This window comes from Oryzias latipes, chromosome 22, assembly GCF_053564925.1.
Source record: "Oryzias latipes strain Hd-rR chromosome 22, Olatipes_Hd-rR_3.1".
Taxonomy (NCBI): Eukaryota; Metazoa; Chordata; class Actinopteri; order Beloniformes; family Adrianichthyidae; genus Oryzias; species Oryzias latipes.
Window position 1 is genome coordinate 3,198,770 of NC_136258.1, and position 20,492 is coordinate 3,219,261.

General features: G+C 44.7%; 1 protein-coding gene and 3 long non-coding RNA genes across 4 annotated transcripts in view; 2 read left to right on the forward strand and 2 right to left on the reverse strand.

Moving 5' to 3' along the window:
* Positions 1 to 266: 266 nt before the first annotated feature.
* The window catches only part of LOC101168908 (NACHT, LRR and PYD domains-containing protein 12-like), a 30,144-nt gene continuing 9,918 nt past the window's right edge, over positions 267 to 20,492 (reverse strand). Inside the window, exons 4-12 of the mRNA XM_078940266.1 lie at positions 18,922 to 18,989; positions 16,970 to 18,827; positions 10,463 to 10,636; positions 9,982 to 10,155; positions 8,211 to 8,384; positions 6,221 to 6,394; positions 5,472 to 5,642; positions 5,078 to 5,251; positions 267 to 2,975 (exon numbers count right to left, since the gene is read on the reverse strand). Coding sequence (XP_078796392.1) covers positions 2,969 to 2,975; positions 5,078 to 5,251; positions 5,472 to 5,642; positions 6,221 to 6,394; positions 8,211 to 8,384; positions 9,982 to 10,155; positions 10,463 to 10,636; positions 16,970 to 18,827; positions 18,922 to 18,989 — 2,974 coding nt within the window. The 3' untranslated portion in view covers positions 267 to 2,968. The remainder of the gene's footprint in view (positions 2,976 to 5,077; positions 5,252 to 5,471; positions 5,643 to 6,220; positions 6,395 to 8,210; positions 8,385 to 9,981; positions 10,156 to 10,462; positions 10,637 to 16,969; positions 18,828 to 18,921; positions 18,990 to 20,492) is intronic.
* On the forward strand, positions 11,073 to 11,314 carry LOC144988921 (uncharacterized). The gene is made up of 2 exons (XR_013653010.1): positions 11,073 to 11,139; positions 11,205 to 11,314. It is a non-coding gene; the product is annotated as an uncharacterized LOC144988921 (long non-coding RNA).
* Positions 15,826 to 16,145, forward strand: LOC144988920 (uncharacterized). Its single transcript, XR_013653009.1, has 2 exons — positions 15,826 to 15,970; positions 16,036 to 16,145. It is a non-coding gene; the product is annotated as an uncharacterized LOC144988920 (long non-coding RNA).
* LOC105357004 (uncharacterized) lies at positions 15,972 to 16,388 on the reverse strand. Its single transcript, XR_911035.3, has 2 exons — positions 16,252 to 16,388; positions 15,972 to 16,165 (listed from the first exon to the last, which is right to left on the reverse strand). It is a non-coding gene; the product is annotated as an uncharacterized LOC105357004 (long non-coding RNA).

The window sequence follows — 20,492 nt, forward strand, 5'->3', positions numbered from 1 at the left end:
AATATGTTTAGATCTTATAAAACATTAAAAACTAAATCATAGAACTCATCAGTGGGATTACTCCAAAAATATTTGGCATTTCGCTAAATTTGTGCAACACCAACATGAACAAAAATGGTCTGCGCCCACCACCCCTCCCCTCCCCTTCCCTCTGACACACGCGGCTCCATCTCCATGACGGGAGGCGCAGCTGCGGCTCAGAGTTGATTGTTAGATAGAAAAAGTAGCTTGAGTACCTTGAGTAGCAGAGAAAGTAAAGCTTCAAATTTTATTTGTCTGTTTAGCACTTTTTATTTGTTATGAAGCACAAAGCACTTTACATAAAAGCAAATGAAATACTGTACTCAAAAAAAAATGCTAAGTGTTAAAAAACAGACACATTAAATACTCACACAAAATTACACGCTAGCTTACTCCCCGGGCGGGTAATCAAGTTAAACCTTAAATAACGTATAATCTTTTATAATAAAAATATATTCTGTCAAAATTATACAAATGTGAAAAAGCTGCAGAACAAAACAAACAAAGCCTGGGAACAATAATAAGAAATAACAAATCAAATCAGGCCATTTTCTTTGCTCTTTTCTCATTTTTTAGAGCTGGACTCCTGGCAACATTTTTAGCAATCAGAGGGATTGGATCTAAAGAAAAAAACGGTTATTGTGAATATCATTTTTTGGTCTCATAAAACATTAAAAACTAAATCATACAACTCATCAGTGGGATTACTCAAAAAAAATATGGCATTTTCTTAATTTTGTGCAACACTCGAAATCCTCCAAAAACCTCAATACATTCATAAACAAATGATTCATTGTGTATTTATCATCTCAAAAAGCACAGCTGTCTTACTACCGGGACTGCCTGCTGTCTTTAACTCATAAAGGTTACTAACACCAACTAAACGACAGCCTTACATAAAACATACATTTTAGATGGAAAATAAAGACAATTAATAAAAATGTCTGCATTAGTTAATAAATAATGACATCATTAGCATGATCTGAGTGATCTAAAGGCACATGATGATCCAGGTATTGCCTAATCGAGGCTGCGCTCCATGCGCCGTTTCCCCTCGCAGCTTGCCCCCTCCACCCCTCCCCTTTTCCTTTACAAATATTTGCGACAACTTCTCAAAAACAGGAGTGCCTGTCGGGCTCAGGGGACGCCAATTTGCCAATTTTAGAACTCAAACTCTGTGTTGAAACAGATAATATAAAATCTTCTAGTGGCGTAGATTTTGTTTGTTTGTTTGTTTGTTTCCCCTTTAAATTTGTGCCCCAGGCAATCGCCCGTACGGCCCGTGCCCAAAACCGCTACTCGCCTTATAACAGAACTAAACGAAGACATAAGAACTGCAGCTCTAAAGAAAAAGTCTGTGGGACAAACTAACTTGGAAATGTTCCCCAGCCAGCTGAAAAAAATATTAGACATGGCAACTGAGTGACATCTCTGAGTCAAACATGTGTGAGGCTCTGAGGGCTGAACGGATTGAAAAAAGGGAACCAATATGGTGTCTGCAGTGGGATCTTCTATATCAGAAGAAAATATTAATGTCTCTGACTTTTCTGAATTCAACTAAAAAAAGATAGTACTTAACCTTAAACAGTTAAACAGAACAGTTAACTCAGAATTATTAAATGAGCAGAAGAGTTGGATGTCATAAGTATAGAAATGATTGGTAATTGTCTGTGATCTGTCAGGCTTGCTCTCCTATAGGGTGTATAAACAATACAATGATTTAGTACTAAAACTGCACCTTGAGATATCATACCCCTATTGACTGTACATAAGAACTGGACTGAGTGACCCCTCCCCCCCTGGTGTTACTAACAGGAAGTGACCACTGGTCTCAAGAAGCCAAAATCCCTTCTGAAGAGACTTCTATTGAGAAATAAGCAGCTATTACTCAGTCACTATATTTCAGAATAAGTATTCTTGCTCAGGCTCCTTTTTAACATCTTCTTGATAAAATTGTTTTTTCATGGGTTTTTATTTGCCAGTTTTTCAAGTTGTAAACTGACCAATCAGATGCCTCAATACAAGTGTGTGGTTTCATATCATTCTGTGTAGCTCGCTTTCAAGCGGTAGGGGTGTAAACTTCCAACAACTTCACTCCTGATTGGTGAGAGAGTTGATGTTACAAAAATGTTTACTCCGATCAATTTGGTTCAGTCACTGCTTACTGAGGATTTCTGGTTCCAACAGGGCAAAGCCCGTGTTTTGAAAAAATGGCGGCTTAATTGACGTGTTTTGATTGGAGCTGGAAGTTATTCATGTGGGAGACGTCACACTAACTCCATACAGTTCTAATATACAGTCATGTGCAGATTTGCAAAAACATTAAAGCTTCTGTCAGAGAGGTCAGGAGAGAGCTATCTTAAGAAAAAACCAGACAATCCAACTAGTTCAGCAAGTCTCCATTTCTTAGCCAACACAAAACACCCACAGCTCTTCGGATTTTGTTCATTTTTTTCATATTTTTATAATAAAACAGTTTCAATAATTCCACACATATTCCTTTCACGCACATTTTCTAAATGATTTCATTTTGGACAAAACATTAAACACAGGATTCAATGGTTTAATAACATGTTTTCAACAGAAGAAAACGGAACAGACAATGACAGCAGGTCAGAGTCGCATTCGTGTTTAGATGTTTTCTCACAGCAAAGATGGATCCACTGACTGATGCAAACAACTACAAAACGGTCATTGAGTTCAGACCTACAGAGTTCTATGAAACGGGAACAATTCAGAACAAAGATGGCGCTCACCAATAGTTGAAATTAAAACGGTTTTAGAACTTCAAAGCTAATGCAAACATCATCAGCAGTCCAACCTGATCCCAGATCTGTTTATATCATCTGTTGCTCTTCTTCATGCATTACCCCCACCTTCTAGAAGAGAAGTTGGGTTTATCTTCACCTCTGTGGATCATCAGGAGAAGCTCCGCCTCTCACATCCACTACCATCTGCAGAGAAAACAGGAGAGACCAAGAAGCCATCAGTAAATCAGCAGCAGGAAGATTTCCTCTTTACACAGGGGCAAACCAGTTTGTATTGAAGTGATTTACAACAGCAGTTCATGAAGCCCTGGGCTTTTGCAGAGAGTATCTGGGACCTGCACTGTGGGGCAGTTCTAAAGCTGAGGATTCCACAGTGGTCTGTTTGATTTCATGTTTCATTAAAGTGACGATGTAGTATTTTTTTACACTTGGTTCAGTTTTCATGACAAAAATAAATTGAGCTACGGAAATGAAGAAAACTTTTTTGGAACCAGACTGGAAGAAACTTGTGAAGCAAACCACCCTGTGGGCATTTGGTGAAGTGACCTGACAAGTTTCCAAAAACTTGATTTAATGCAAAGAGAAAATTTTGTATTGGAGCTTTAGCTCCAGTGTTGGCATTCTTTTGACTGACAGGTGATTCTGAAGCAGAGAAAAACAGCCTGTGCGGATAATGAATGATAATGCAATCAATGCAAATCAGCTGATTCTGTCATGGAGAAAAGCGTCTTTACAGTGTGATGCACTGTAACACTTTACATTAGTAATGTGCTGCATATCGGTGAAAATGGTGAAGGGTGCGCACTTAGAGTAAATAGTGCTTTACTACCTTCTTAGGTAGTAAATGTCGGCACCACGGCGGCCGACGTGAAAAGTCGCTCTTCTTTACATCAGAATCAGCTGATTCACATTGATCACGTAAACCGCAATCTTCAGGCCTTGAGGGAGGGTGTCCTACATGTTTTCCAACTAACCTGCTATTGTAGATTCTTTTTGGCAAAACACAACTGAAATCACCTGCAGATGAGGCAGGGTTTCTGAAAAAAGTGCAGGAGGTCGGCCCTCGAGGGCTGGAGTCTAACACCAAAAGGTTGAAGACTTTTAGTATGTCAAAGAGTCTGTCTTATTTAGGTGTCGCTGGCGACATCTCCAGTGTTAAAGTAGATGTTGCAGCAGGATCTGGACCTCCCACAGACAGCCGTTATCCACCCTCAAGGGCAGTTGTGACTGGGACTTTAGGCACTTGATGTCTTTTCCAAAATGTACGGTGCGCCCTGTGTTGTGTGGTTGTGCGACTTTGGTAAAGAGGACGTAGGAGAGGACAGCATGAGAACGGTACAGAGGGAAGTGTGGACGTGAAAGAAAACACAGTTTAAACTGTAAGGTATCAGCTACGTGGAGGAACATGGGAGCAGCTGCGGGGGGTTCCAGATGAATGAATCCATAGTTCACAAGTGGAGGAAGCTGGAAAACGAACTCCGACAGATGAAGAAGACGGAGCTGAGTTTCCGCGGAAACAAGCTAAGGTGGCCTGAGTTGGAAAACCGACTCGAGCGATGGATTAACAATCAGAGAACAGCTGGGAGAAGCCTCTCTACACTCACCATTTGACTGAAGGCAGTAATACTGGCAGAGGAAATGAAAATAGAAAGTTTTCAATCTGATCCCTTTTGGTGCTTTCGTTTTATGAAACGGCGCCATCTTTCTATCCGGGCAACAACTACGGCGGTGCAGCAACTTCCAGCTGATTACAATGAAAATCTGTCCATCTTTTGCTCCTTTTACCAAGTGCTAGTCTTTCACTAAGACTGTGAGGCGGCGCCGGGCGAGTTACGCCTCAATTTGCGAATGGATTGTAGATGGAATGACGTGTCTGCTTGCACTGTTCTTCGAGCTTTCACAAAAACCGGCATCATTCATGAGGAGCCGCACGGCTGCTCATTTCACATTCAGAAGATGAGGACTTTGATGGATTTTTGGATGCTCATTGATGACTGAAAAAATAAAAAATAAATCACAACCAACTCAGTTTTGTCTTTTTGAAAACACACTAGCATGCTGGTTTTACCGGGATGTTTTAACTTGCTTTAAAAACCTGGTGCACCTTTTGTCGTGTCAAACACGACAAAACCTCTGATTACCGTATTTATTTATTTATTTACGTATGATTACCGTATTACCCAAGGCTAGTGGGATGAAAAGCTGCTTGGTTGAAGGTCAGATCTGATACAGTAGAGTTAAAGTTGAGTTGACTGCAATGCTGCTGAAAGTAGCTGCGCTTCACTGACCTGAAGGTCCTCAGTTTGTACTTGGAATTGTTCATCATACTCAGGAGCTGCACAACATCTGAATGGTGGAGCTTGTTTCCCGCCAGGTCCAGCTCTGTCAGATTGGATGAGCTGGACTTCAAAACTGATTCCAGTGCTGCACAGCTGATCTTTGACAAGCCACAGTTCCACAACCTGGACCCAAACAGAGGGTTCTGATCCACACAGGAGTACAGCTGAAATCTCATAGGCATTAGCATTGTTGAGCAGAGTCATTGTTATTGTGTTCAGAAATTGTGCTTCATGAAGAAACAGAAGATCTAAACTAAAGCATTCTTTGGTGTTTGTGTCCAGCCATCAAAGATTTTCAGCTGCGGATTGAATCTGGAAGATAAGCATCAGGAACAGAACTGACCTCAGAGTCCTCAGTCTGCTTCTCCTCTGAACCCCCAACACTTGCTTCACTCCAGAGTCCTGCAGGTTACAGTTGTTGCTCAGGTCCAGTTCTGTCAGATGGGATGGGTTGGACCTCAATGCCGAGCCCAGAGCTGTGCAGGTGATCTCTGACAAACTACAGTCTTTCAGTCTGAGCAGAGAGTGTCGGGTCAGAGCAGAACAGGTTCACAGAAATTAAGCTAGTCTTCAGAATCTGCTTCAGCAAAGACGTCCAGACACCATCTCTGAAGCTCTGCAGCTTGCATCAACTCCAACTTATGTTTCAGCACAACAACAAGGAACGACACCTCCCTGGAGTTGGCCTTCTCATGAATCCTAAAGAGATGAACATTTCCCTCTTTGGCTGGTTTTGCTTTGTTTCTTTTAGCTGAAATGATTACTGTCCACTGTAACTACGTTTGCAGATCAACAAATAATATTGATTATATTATAATTTTTATTTAACATAAATTACATTATTTGTTACCTTTCTTCCTCAAAAAAACTGTTATGTTATCTTGGTACTTCAGAAAAAAACGAAACATTTTTACGTTTCTTCGTGACATTAAGGACTGTTGTATGCCTTATCATAGCAACAACTCTCCGGACTACTTATAATCACACCAAAAAAAAAAATTAAATGCTCACATTACTTGGCCCCATAAGGTGAAATAAGGTTAATGTCACCACATCTTCTGCTGTCAGTGCATCAAAATCATGGAGTCTGACCTTAGAATCTGAAGTTTGCACTCTGGACTCTTCAGAAACGCAGACAGGTGCTTCACGTCTGAAATCTGCAGCCTGTTCCCACTCAGGTCCAGTTCTGTCAGGTGGGACGGGTTGGACTTGAGAGCCGAACCCAGAGCAGCAAAGCTGATCTCTGACAAATTGCAGTTCTCCAATCTGAAGGAGAAAGAAAGATGAATTTTCTGAGAATCAATCATTCGTTTTAAAGTGAGGTGCATCTGACACTCATATGGGCTTTAGGAGAGGTTCTTCCCCCTCATGTATCATCAGTCTGTCTTGTGATATGATTGAAGCCACACATTTCCATCCTGGCTTCTCCATACAGCCTTCCTCTCACTTGTATATGGTTATATATGGTTTCTCTGATGTTGCCATTGCTCTGGAATTCTGCCCCCTCTATGTCTTGGGGGCGGCCGTGGTGCTGTGGTAGGGCGGCCGACACATGATCGTAATATTGCAGGTTCAATTCCCGCCTTGCACACCAATGAGTCATGTGTCCTTGGGCACGACACTCAACCCCACCTTGCCTCTGGTGGGAGGTTGGGACCAGAGGAGTGCCCAGATCCAGAATGGGTTGTGACTGTAAAGCGCTTTGGGCCTTGTAGGTAGAAAAGCGCTATGTAAGTATACGTCATTTACCATGTTTTACATCGCCTGGCACAGTGAAGCAGACAGAACCATGATGTTAGTAGTCTGGTGAAAAGAGAGGGGACTGGTTGGTGGTCTTTACCAGTGGAAGATTATGACACATTTGGGGCAGAACAGTTATTACTTACTCTGTGGGAATTGAGCTTTCTGTAAAGAGGGACTGCCTCTGGGATCAGGGAGGCAGCGAGGCCTTTTTCTGAATCACTCTTCAGTATGTATCCTGGTTCAGTCCAATGCTTCCTAAATGTTCAATGTTGAGGTGGATGCACTGCTTCTGCCTGAGTCCTCTTAATCTCTAATTTCCATGACGGTTCTTCCCTTGTTCTAAAGACAAAGCTATCTTCTTGACATTATCATGACCAAAACTATCTTCTGCCAAAGAGTTAGTCTTTCTTTTCTGCAGCTCTTGTTTTGACTGCATAGACTCTCAGAAAACATGGCCCCTCATCATGAACCTCAGTTTATAGCTCCTTCTGGCAAGAGTACTGCAAGGTTCTAGGGCTCAAGGTCAGTGTCAGCTCTGTGTTAGATCTTTACACCAATGACCAGGTAGTTTACCTCAACCAAGACTTAGAGATTACACCATGAGCTATGAGCCCCAAAAACTGGAACACATGTTCTGCCCAGATTCCTTAAACTGCAATAAGACGCTGGTCAACTCCACAGGTTTTTTTTCCTTTCCAGGCAGCCGATGGATACTGGCCACAACTCTTTCCCCATCAAAATAAGTTGGAATCCCCCATCTGGTCCTGAGGCAACAAGAAGAAGTTCCCATCGTGGTTACTGAAGAACCTGCAGAGCTTCACAGTGGTGCTCAGCTATTGACGGGTCTCTGCCTCTGAGGGTGGGTGACAGAGTGTGGCACAGACATGAGCCCACAAGGGGGCTCCAGAAAACTGATTTGCTGCTAAATAGGACCCTTTCACATCACAAGAATCCTCATCCCTATTGCAATCAACCTGGGTCTTCCTTTGCACTCGAGAGTCCATCTTTCCATGTGAACAAGCTGGGATCTGGAAGGGACGATCCTCTCCTGCTGGCATCTGGGAGAATACTTTCACCACATTTCCCAGATGTTGGTCTCATCTACAATGTCTATCAACTCCTTGCTTCTCATAGCCAGTGGGTTCTACTGGAACCAAACTGATCAATGTTGTTTCTGTCTTTGGACCTTGTTAGAAGAATTACTGCTATGTCATGATGTGATTCTTTTTTGTCAGTCTTGTCTGTTTTCAGTGCAGGCTGGCTGAAAGAGAAAGACCTGAATGCGTCTGGTACTTCAAACCTCAAGTCTGAAGCACAAAGCAACCTCCACAGTTCTGACCTCAGGGTCCCCAGTCTGCAGTGTGGGCTCTCCAGCACCGCACACAGAATCTTCATTTCAGAGTCATGCAGGTGGGTCCCGCTGAGGTCCAGTTTGGTCAGATGGAATGGGTTGGACTTCATACTTGAAGCCACAGCTGCAGAGGCTGTCGGTGAAAGTCCACATTCAGAAAGTCTGCAAAAACCAAAAAGGTGATTTAAAATTCAACTGAGAAGTATTCAGATCATTTAAAAATAAAAAAATTCTGGTAGTCAGTGACAGTGTCAGGATTCTGACTCCAATGAAACAAATAAAAATGACTTGAGAAAATCAAGCAAAACTCAGTCAGTAATGTAAACTCTCTTTGTACATTCATCACACATTTTACATGTTCTTCTTTATCACTAAACATCTGCTGATTTTGGTCTAACTATATTTTTTGTTGTGTTGATCATAAAAACAGGGTTCCTCCCTCAGACGTGCAAATGCCAAATTTGATCAGGATTTGGACACTTTTCATATCTTCAAATTGATCATGACAGAATCCTTAGCATGTTAATGTTTTCTAATCAAATCCGCTTTGTCAGGTTTTTACAGGATAAGTGAAGAAGAAGAGTCATGGGGAACCTGCGCAGGAACACTGGTTAGCAGGATTAAGATGAAAAGAACTGGCCTCCCAGCTACTTTATATAAATGTCGAGTTATTCTGATGTTAAGGCACCACGGAGTCCACAGTTATTTTTACTTAAAAACCTAGCAAAAAAGATTTAGTATTATGTTATGACCTAAAACAATGCATGGTTTACCCACACCGAGTCACCAACATCTGTGCTATTTTTATGTTAAATAACTCACAAAAAAAAACAAGAATAGTTTCTCAGATGTTGTCATTGATGTTAATCATCAGTCTGAGATTAATATACATATGCTGTGCCCTGGTCTGTTCTTTGGGAGAAGATTGAGCTCAACAAAATGAAGAAATAAGAAAGTTAAAAGATGAAGAACATTAAAATTGTGAAAACTGTTTGAAACTTAATAGAACTCTTTGTAAACTTGAAGGAAATTTAGAACATTTAAAAATAATTGTAAATTTGAATAAACAAATTCAAATTGATAAACTGAACAAAAAAGCAAACAAACAAAAGATCAAATTAAAAAAATAGTTTTTTTTTCAATTTTTCTGTTTCTCTTCCTCTTCACTTTCAGTTCTCAATTAAAGCTAATTTTCAGTATTTTCCTTTTTGGGGTCCACCCTAACTTTTACGTGGAGGTGGGGCTTTGAGCCTATTGGCTACTGGGAAATGATTGTCATCGGTTAAACTTAGCATTAAACTTCATATTCTAAAAACGAAAGATAAAAGCTCATTGATATGATTTTTAACTCTTTGAAAATAATAGGTGTTACCTCAATGTGTTTTTTCTCTTCTTGTCGTTCTTTACTTCAAGTAAAAACTGTTTTTAATATTGAACAATTGCCAGATTATTTTTGTTGCAGGTAAGAAGTAGGACTGAATATACTTTAGTTATTCTTAAATGAATTGGACGATGCACAGGAGTAAAGAGGATAAAGAGAAGAGATGGCGTTATGGGGAGAAGACGGTGGAATCACGGCAGAGAAGTGTAGATAAAAAATTAACACATTAAGAAATCACAGTGAATCATATACATATTGAAAACAAAAAGAATTCAGAAGAACGTATTTATGGCCATAAAGTTGTTGAGCACTTTTATCTGTTTTTTCAATCACTCCCCACCCCATAGATGTCAGTGCATCCAAATCATACAGTCTGACCTCAGAATCTGTAGTTTGGATTCCGGACTCTCCAGAAACTCAGACAGATGCTTGGCTCCAGAACCCTGCTGCCTGTTCCTGCTCAGGTCCAGTTCTGTCAGGTGGGACGGGTTGGACTTGAGAGCCGAACCAAGAGCAGCAAAGCTGATCTCTGACAAACTGCAGTCCACCAACCTGAAGAGGAAAGAAATTCTAAGACAAATTTTGTGGAAATCTGCAAATGAATCTCTCTGATGGGTTCTGTCTTTGAACCCCAACGCTCTTCTGAACAACTCTCCTCTGCTGCAAAACCTGAGCTGATTCCAACACAAAGCCTCAACCTGACCGGCTGACTGTAATATGGTTTGTTAAAGCCAGACATCTGATTTCCTCTGTGAGTCTATCAGAACATCACCCTATAGCTCAGTTTGAATTGCTGTGTGAACAGCTTTAAACAGTCATTAAAAAACTGAAAACATGAGAAGCAAGCACTTTTTCTAACCTCAAAGTCTCCAGTTTGCAGTTTGGACTCCCCAGTCCAGCAGACAGAATCTTCAATGCAGATTCCTGAAGGGCGTTCCCGCTCAGGTCCAGCTCTGTCAGATGGGATGGGCTGGACTTCAGAGCGGAAGCCACAACCTCACAGTGAGTATTTAAGAGTCCACAGTCAGAAAGTCTGAAGGCAGAGACAGGGAGATGTTGGAATGAACCCAGCTGCTTTCATCTGGTTTGTTTTTTATCAGCTGAAGTTCACTAATTTAAAGTTTTGGTAAAGCCATTCAGAGAGTTGGAGAAAAAAAAAAATTCATCCATTTTCTGCTGACCTTCGCAGCTCAGAGATATCTGGCTATACCAGCAGTTCAACCTGTTCTTATGTTAGACTATGCAGAATAGCTTCAAGGAAACAATCAGTGAAATATACACTACTCACAATAAGTTAGAGATATTTTGGAAAAAACTCAGTGGAGGTCGTAAACAGTGTTTATTTGACTTCACAGGTTTTTGGGATAGGGAGGCAAATGTATTGGGGTGATAGTTTCACCTCATTTAGTGTTTTCCACATAAGAGTCTCACTATGTACAGTGTGTCTCATTTGTTGAGGCCAACATGGGTGTCATGATTAGCAAGCGTGGTCGACTCAGGTGCTGGAACCCGGAAGGAGGCTCGGCAGGCAGTGAGGTGAGAATAATGAGGTTTTTAATTAGAAAAGGTCAGGATGGACTTGAGCTCCAGTATCCTTCCAGATTGTCCAAGGAGTGGTTGGAGGGTATTGTTGGCAGCAACCGCGTGATCCGAGACTGGGGTTGGAGAACGTCCGAGCGAGACGGCGAGAGGTGACCCGTGATCAGGTATGCTCCTCCGGTAAGCGAGGTCCTGGAATGAATGTGGAGACAAAAGCAGTTTAGTGGTAAGCAAGAGACAGGCAAGGGCCAGAATCTATGAGAGGCCAGGAGATGCACCATAGGAGTACAACGAACTAGCGTCGGTTACAGGTCCGTGGTCTCCTTAAGAGTCTGCTGGCTGATGAGGATGAGGAGGCGCAGCTGGAGGCATCAGGTGGAGCTGATGAGGAGGACCCGGCCGGGGGCACCGTGACAGTACCCCCCCTCCAACGACCGCCTCCAGGCGGAACAGGGCGGCGATCGGGGTTGGCCCGGAAGAAGTCGTCAACGAGGGAGGGATCCAAGATGAAGGAGCGCGGGACCCACGACCGCTCCTCCGGGCCATAACCCTCCCAGTCCACCAGGTACTGGTATCCACGACCCCGGCGCCGAACGTCCAAGACCCGGCTGGCGGTGTAGGCCGGGGCGCCATCGATGAGCCGGGCGGGTGGAGGGGAAGCGGACGGCGGGCAAAGGGAGCTTTGGTGGACAGGCTTGACTTGGGACACATGAAATGAAGGATGGATTTTGAGGGCAGCAGGTAACTTGAGGCGGACACAGTTGGGGTTGATTACACGGTCGATGGGAAAAGGCCCGATGTAGCGGGGAGCCAATTTACGAGAGGTTGCCTGGAGAGGAATGTTCCTAGAAGAGAGCCACACCTGTTGCCCCGGCTGGTAAGAGGGACTCACCACTCGGTGACGATTCGCGATCTGGCAGTTACTCTCTTTGGAACGCAGGAGAGCAGTCCGAGCCTGGTGCCAAACCTCCTGGCAGCGCTGGAGATGGAACTGCACGGAGGGCACCGCCAGATCGAGCTCCTGGGTAGGGAACAAGGGTGGTGAGTAACCCAACGATGCCTCGAAAGGTGACATACCCGTCGCTGCCGAAGGATGGTTGTTGTGAGCGTACTCCACCCATACGAGGTAATCCGACCAATCCCCTTGATTCTGGGCCACCAGGCAGCGTAGGGAAGCCTCAAGTTCTTGATTGGCCCTTTCGGCCTGGCCGTTAGATTGGGGATGATACCCCGACGAGAGGCTGACGGAGGCCCCGAGGGCGGAGCAAAAGGCCTTCCAGACCTGGGACGTGAACTGTGGACCCCGGTCAGACACGATGTCGGATGGTATGCCATGATGACGGAAAACAAAATTAATCAGGATCTGGGCTGTTTCGGTGGCTGTGGGCAGTTGAGAGAGGGGAATGAAATGAGCAGATTTAGAAAAACGATCAATGATGGTAAAAATGACCGTGTAACCATGAGAAGGAGGCAGTCCAGTGACAAAATCAACGGCGATGTGTGACCAGGGTCGGCTGGGCGTAGACAGAGGATGGAGATGACCAGCAGGAGGTGAGTTGGATGACTTGGCCCTGGCACAGGTGGTACAGGCAGAGACGTATTCGCGTACGTCGCTTTCCATGGAAGGCCAGAAGAAACGGCGTTTAAGGAGCATGAGGGTGCGGCGAACCCCACCGTGGCAAGCGATCTTAGACGAATGGCCCCAGGTGATGACATCAGACCTGAGCCTATCGGGTACAAACAGGGTACCAGGCGGGCAGTTAGTATTATCGGGTTTCTCACCTTGGGCCTGTTGCACTCTCGCTTCTATGTCCCACGTGAGGTTGCCCACAAATAGAGAGTCCGGAATAATGGGTGGTGTAGCAGATCCGTCGGTGGTGCTGTATTTTCGGGACAGGGCATCGGGTTTGCCGTTTTTGCTGCCTGGACGATAGGTGATGGTAAAATTAAACCTGTCGAAAAACAGACACCAACGGGCCTGTCTGGAGTTGAGTCTCTTGGCTGAACGGAGGTAGGCCAGGTTCTTGTGGTCAGTCCACACAATAAACGGTTGTTCTGCCCCCTCCAACCAATGTCTCCATTCCTCCAGTGCCAGCTTGATGGCCAGTAGCTCCCGGTTGCCGACGTCGTAATTACGCTCAGCAGGATTGAGTTTTCTTGAAAAAAAGGCACAGGGTTTGAGTTTGCCGGAAGGTGATTCACGCTGGGATAACACAGCCCCTACCCCAGAGTCCGAGGCGTCTACTTCAACAATAAATTGCTTGTGAGGATCAGGTTGTATGAGGATGGGGGCTGAAGTAAACAGTTCTTTAAGTTCATGGAAGGCAGAGTCAGCAGCGTTGTTCCAAACATAGGGAACCTTGATGGAGGTAAGCTGAGTGAGTGGGGCTGCGATGCTACTATAATTTCTTATGAATCTCCTATAAAAGTTGGCGAAACCCAGAAACTGTTGTAGTTTTTTGCGAGACTGGGGAACTTCCCACTCAGACACGGCTCGTAGTTTTGAAGGGTCTGGTTTGATTTGGCCAGCCTCGAGAATGTAACCTAAAAACGCTACAGAATCGACATGGAACTCGCATTTTTCAGATTTAACAAAAAGCTTGTTCTCCAATAAACGCTCGAGGACAAGCCGGACGTGATGACGATGTTCAACTGGGTTATTGGAGTAGATGAGGATATCATCCAGATAGATGAAGACGAAGCGGTTAAGAAAGTCCCGCAGGACGTCGTTTACGAGCCGTTGAAAGATGGCAGGGGCGTTGGTGAGACCAAAGGGCATGACTAAGTATTCATAGTGTCCGAGAGGGGTATTAAAGGCGGTTTTCCACTCGTCCCCCTCTCGAACCCTAACGAGATGGTATGCGTTACGCAGATCTAGTTTCGTGAAAATGTTGGCTACCTGGACGGAGTCGAAGACGGAAGAAATAAGGGGAAGAGAGTATTTATCCTTTACCGTTATTTGGTTTAGCTCTCGGTAGTCAATACAGGGTCTGAGGGTCTTATCCTTTTTCTCAACGAAGAAAAATCCCGCTCCAACAGGAGACGTGGAAGGGCGGATGTGACCGAGAGAGAGCGCCTCCTGAATGTAACTCTCCATGGAGAGTTTCTCAGGTCCAGACAGATTAAATAACCTACCCTTGGGAAGGGGGGCTCCACTGAGGAGTTCAATGGCGCAGTCATAAGGCCTATGAGGTGGTAAAGCACAGGCCTTAGACTTACTGAACACGGTCTTGAGGTCATGATAACAGGATGGAACCTTAGACAAGTCAACATCCTCCTGTTCTGGGAATTTGGCAGCGCCTGAGGTGGGAAGAGCAGAATGTAAACAATTAGCCATGCAGAAGGTACTCCAGTTAACTACCCGGGATTTAGACCAGTCTATTTGGGGATTATGTTGGCGCAACCAGGAAAACCCTAAGATAACCGGGGTTTGAGGAGAGTCGGTAATAAAGAACTGATGGTACTCGCGGTGATTACCGGACGAAATCAGCTGAATAGGTTCCGTACGTTGAGTGATTTTTGAGAGTAATTTACCCCCCAAACCGGCAGCCTTAACGGGAGTGATTAGAGCTTCAACCGGTAGTTGAAGTTGACGAACGAGATTAGAGTCTATGAGGCTGTGTTCAGCTCCAGAGTCAATTAAGGCATTACATTCATGGACATGATTCAGACATGAAAACTTGACAGGCATGAACAGGAAAGGCTCTGTGGTCTTTTCCGACAGGTCCCCTCGCGACCTGTCGCTTAGCGAGGGGTTCGGGAGTTTAAACGGATGGGACAATGTGAAAGAGTGTGGCTGGCATCTCCGCAATAAAAACATAATCCCTCGTTGCGGCGTTTATGCCTTTCAGCAGGAGAGAGTTTCGAATGACCTATCTGCATGGGTTCGTCAGTGAAGCTGCTAGAGGCGTCAGCGCCAGCGGTCGTAGGATGGTGAACCTGAAAGGAACGGTGAGGAACGTCAGAGGAAGGCCGGCGTGTGGTTAAACTCCGTTCTGCCTGGCGCTCACGGAGCCGTATGTCAGAGCGGAGCGCGGCGGTCACAAGTTCCTCAAAAGTATCCGCTTCGGGTTGGGTACATAAGTGATCTTTGATTTTGTCATTCAGGGATTGATAGAAAACACCCTTGAGGGCAATGTCCGGCCAGCCCGCTTCAACCGCCAAAATCCGGAAGTCTATAATGTGGTCGCTCACCGGACGGTTACGCTGCTTAAGGCTGAGTAACCGCCGGGTCGCTTCCTCCTGTTTGCGTGGTTGGTCAAAAACTAGTTGAAATTCACCTATGAAGCGGTCAAAGGGGAGATGTGAGAGTGGATGGGTGGCCAAAAAGGCCTGGGCCCACTGAAGAGCTTTGCTGCGGAGGGAATTGACAACTAAGGAAATCTTGCTCTGATCTGAATGATAATACCGGGGTGCTTGTTGAAAGAGCAGTCGGCACTGTAATAGGAAACCACCGCATGCTTCTACGTCACCGTGAAAAGGTTCCGGCTGCGACCGGATGTTTTCCTCCGGGGAGACGGAAGTGACGGTGGTGATGTCATCCGAAGCGGGAGGTGTAGCAGCGGCGATGGGGCTAGAAGCTTGGGCCGAAAATCCGGCTAGGGTGTGCGTGATGCTGTCCAGGCGGCGGAATAACTCCTGTTGAGCAGCGGACATTTGTGAGAGGGCATCAGACTGACGACTGAGCAACATACCTTGTTGAGCGATGGCAAGGCGGAGTCCCTCCGGGTCAGCTGAGTCGGAGGAATGGCTAGTTCGTTCTGTCATGATTAGCAAGCGTGGTCGACTCAGGTGCTGGAACCCGGAAGGAGGCTCGGCAGGCAGTGAGGTGAGAATAATGAGGTTTTTAATTAGAAAAGGTCAGGATGGACTTGAGCTCCAGTATCCTTCCAGATTGTCCAAGGAGTGGTTGGAGGGTATTGTTGGCAGCAACCGCGTGATCCGAGACTGGGGTTGGAGAACGTCCGAGCGAGACGGCGAGAGGTGACCCGTGATCAGGTATGCTCCTCCGGTAAGCGAGGTCCTGGAATGAATGTGGAGACAAAAGCAGTTTAGTGGTAAGCAAGAGACAGGCAAGGGCCAGAATCTATGAGAGGCCAGGAGATGCACCATAGGAGTACAACGAACTAGCGTCGGTTACAGGTCCGTGGTCTCCTTAAGAGTCTGCTGGCTGATGAGGATGAGGAGGCGCAGCTGGAGGCATCAGGTGGAGCTGATGAGGAGGACCCGGCCGGGGGCACCGTGACAATGGGTTTGCTTTGGCAGAGGAGGTGCAGCAGTCTGAAGACTGAATAATCAATTTGGTTATTGTAGATGGTCCTTCTCTGCAGGTTCTTACCTCAGAGACATTATAGAACCCATCATCAGTGTGTCCAATGACCAAACTATATAGAGCGCTGTCATTGCAGCAAATGGTGGAAATACTCACCACTGACATGGTCAACTTTTTGTTATTTCGGGCGATCTTTATTTGTAATAACAAATAATAACAATAATTTGTAATAAATATCAAACTAATAAAAATTGTGTTTCTTCTCATTCATTATTAATAATATATAAAGGAACTTTTAAATATTTCATTACAATCCAGACTAATTAGGAAAAGCACTCATGGACATAACATTCCTAATGTATTGCGAGTCGTGTATGACGTCAAGCATAAAGAACCGCTTGGTTATTTTTGAAAAAAGAGGTTAGGAGAAACTTGCTTTCCCTCTGCTGCTGAAATGCTGAGCCTGAACAGCTGGAAGTTTTTTAAGATTCTAAAGAGGGTTTGAAACACTGAAATCTGATCTGAGTTATCAAAGAGTATCTCCTGTAGACCCACCGAGCCTTTCTACAGTTCCTCACTGCTGGGATGAGCCTCCATCGACCCTCACTTGTTGTGTTGTACTTCTTCAGGTCCAACTCATCCAGAACCTCCTCTGACATCTGCAGCATGTAGGCCAGCGCTGAGCAGTGGATCTCTGAGAGCTTCTTCTCTGAGCTCTTCTCTGACTTTAGGAACTTGTTGATCTCCTGGTGTACAGAAAGGTCCTTCATTTCCACCAGGCAGTGGAAAATGTTGATACTTCTGTCAGGAGAGATTGCATCAGCGTTCATCTGCCTAAGGTTGTTGATTGCTTTCTGATTCACTTTTGGATTTTTTCTTGTTTTTCCCAGGACGCTTCCCAAGAGTTTTTGGTTGGATTCCAAAGAGAGGCCATGAAGGAAGCGCACCAACAGGTCTAGATGTCCAGTTTCACTTCGGAGGGATTTCTCCATCACTCTTTTCAGAAACTCGTCCAAAGTCAAGACCTTTTTCTTGTCAGTTTTAGATTTTTTCAAAGCATTACTCAGTAAAAGATTTAGTCCAGAGTCTGTGGAGTTTCTATCATGTGTTAAAAAGTTTTCTGTCACCTCTGTTGTGTTGTTGGAGTAACAGTGGAACATGTAGACTGCAGCCAGGAACTCCTGAACACTCAGGTGAATGAAGCTGTAGATCGATTTCTGGAAGATAGCACTCTCCCTTCTGAAGATCTCAGTACAAACTCCTGAATACACAGAGGCCTCGGTGACATCCAGACCACACTGCTGCAGGTCCTCTTGGTAGAACATGATGTTTCCGTTCTCCAGATGTTCAAACGCCAATTTTCCCAGTTTCAGGAAAACGTCCCTGTCAGCTTCTGTCACATTCTGTGGACATGACTCGTCTTCCTTCTGGTATTTGTTCTTCTTCCGTTGTGTTTGGACCATTAAGAAGTGTGAGTACATGTCAGTCAGGGTGGTGGGAAGTTCCCCTTTCCGCTTTTTGGAAAGCACATTCTCCAGAACCACAGCAGTGATCCAGCAGAAGACTGGAACTTCACACATGATGCAGAGGCTCCTGGAACTCTTGATGTGGGAGATCATCTTGTGGGACAGTTCTTCATCTGGGAATCTCTTCCTGAAGTACTCCTCCTTCTGAGCATCACTGAAACCTTGTACTTCTGTCAGTCTATCCACACATGACGTAGGGATCTGACTGGCTGCTGCAGGTCTGGAAGTGATCCAGACCAGAGCTGAAGGAAGCAGATGTCCCTGGATGAGGTTAGTCAGCAACACGTTGACTGAAGTCTTCTGGGCCACATTAGACACCACCTGACCACTGTTGAAGTCCAGAGAAAGTCTGCTTTCATCCAGTCCATCAAAGATGAACAAAAGTTTACAGACATCCAGCTGTTCTGCTGGAATCCTCTGCAGCGCCGGATGGAAAAGCTGTATCATAGTGAGAAGACTGTGCTGCTCATCTCTGATCAAATTCACTTCCCTGAAGGAAAGAGGAACCACAACACTGATGTCTTGGTTCTCCAATCCCTCCGCCCAGTCCAGAATGAACTTCTGCACTGAGAAACTCTTTCCAGCTCCAGCGACACCGCTCGTCAGAACCACTCTGATGGATCCATGTTGGTCATGTAAACCTTTGAAGACGTCCTGGCACCTGATTGAAGCGTCACTGGAGATGATGGTTTTGGAGGCTGTCTCCAGCTGCTTCACCTCATGTTGGGTGTTAACCTCTTCCCTCAGACCTTCTGTGATGATGAGTTCAGTGTAGACCAAATTGAAAAGTGTCCCTCTTCCTGCTTCTTCAGTGCCTTCAGTCACATGTTTGTATCTCCTCTTTAGATTGGTGTGATGTTCTTCTAAAAGCTCCTCCATTTCAACAACTGCAAAACAAGAAACACACTGCATTATGTGTGTTGGAAGTGCTTAAAACATTTGTGTTGACACACATGAGGCACGTGATGTCAACAGACTGACCACAGAGGGAGGTGATGATGTCACCAGACAGCTGCTCCTCAGCACAGCTTCCACTGTTCTTCGTTTCTCTGTAAAAAAGTTACAGAAGAAAAGGTTTTGAGAAAACTGACGCTATGACTTGACAGGACGAGTTTTCTGCTGCTTTAAAGCTAAAAAAGATTGTCGGGGTTTGGCATGAAATATAGAAGTTACATACTTTTACTCAAAGACCAAGTTTGTTTAACTTTATGCTTGAAAAGTTGGCATATACTCATGTCGCACTTTTCTATCTTGGTTTAAGGCCCAAAGTGCTTTACAGTAAGTCCCATGCAAACACATATGGGGCCAAAAGACGATGGTCTGCCGAAGGACAGGTAAGACTCCGATGTTGGAAATAGGTGCATTGTTGACAATCCTTTGCATTAAAAATAAAAAAAAAACTGAAAGTGAACAAAAATATTTTAAAGGGAAAATTGGAGTTTTGAAACTTAGATGTAAAAAAATTGAAACTGAAACAAATAAAGGAAATATTCAGCTTGTAGAAATCATCATTCACTTTTTCAAAGTCTGTCTTTGTTTTGTATTTATTTTGAGTTTCAACACCAGTTTTTCAGCTTTCAGTTTCAAGTTGTTGTGTTTCAGTTTTCAAAACGTTTGGCTCAGATTTGGCTCCATACACACACACTGAAGCCTTACACTGGAGCCAACCTATAACCACAAATGTGGACCAATGTGGGGTTCTGTGTCCTGCCCATGGACACTTCAACACGTGGGCAGGTCAGGCGGAAACCGAGTCAGAGGCTGACTGCTCTACCTCTGCACCACAGCATCATTCAGCAGAATGAGAAAACTGCATCAGCCTTCCCTATCCTGTCCGTGTCCATGGTTCATTTTTTTGTATTTCCTGCCCTGGGGGTGGCATCAAAGAGAAAACTCTTGTGGATCAGGTGATGTCCAGAAACACTAGAGGAAACTACAGAAATGTTCTGTGGTTTTGAGCTACGTATTTTGCAGACTTTAAACAAATGACTATGTTACTGAACCGACTCCTGGTGCTGGCGCTGCATCTTCAAAGCCTCCGTCACATGCGGCTGGACGGAGGGTTGACACGTAGGGGTACTGTGGATTTTGGACTATCCGGATCCATAGAGGGTCAGAGAGAGGAGCGGCCGCATCTGTAGGGGAGCGCAGGTGTGTCTTGCTGTTCCCATAGGTCCCCTGTGACCCTTGTGCTATCCTAGGCACTTTAACATTGGGAGTTGGGTCATCTAGACCCACTAGACAGTGCTCTGAACCTTTTCTCTTCAATGATTTGTGATCTTCACTGGTGTCCATGGATTACATGAAATCTTTCCACCTTTATCCACCTTTGTCATGGTAGGGAGAACACGTCAATGTAAGGGGTGGGTCATTTAAGATAGCACAAGGGTTAATGGACGGCATGAAAATGGATCGTACCATTGTTGTGTATGTGGTAAGTGTATTGTGAAGTATTTGTAGTATTTGTACAACGGATGTTGCACCCACTTATGATGTACAGGTGATGCTGTCGTATGGTGTCCTAACACCAAACTCTAGTAATTAGTCAGATG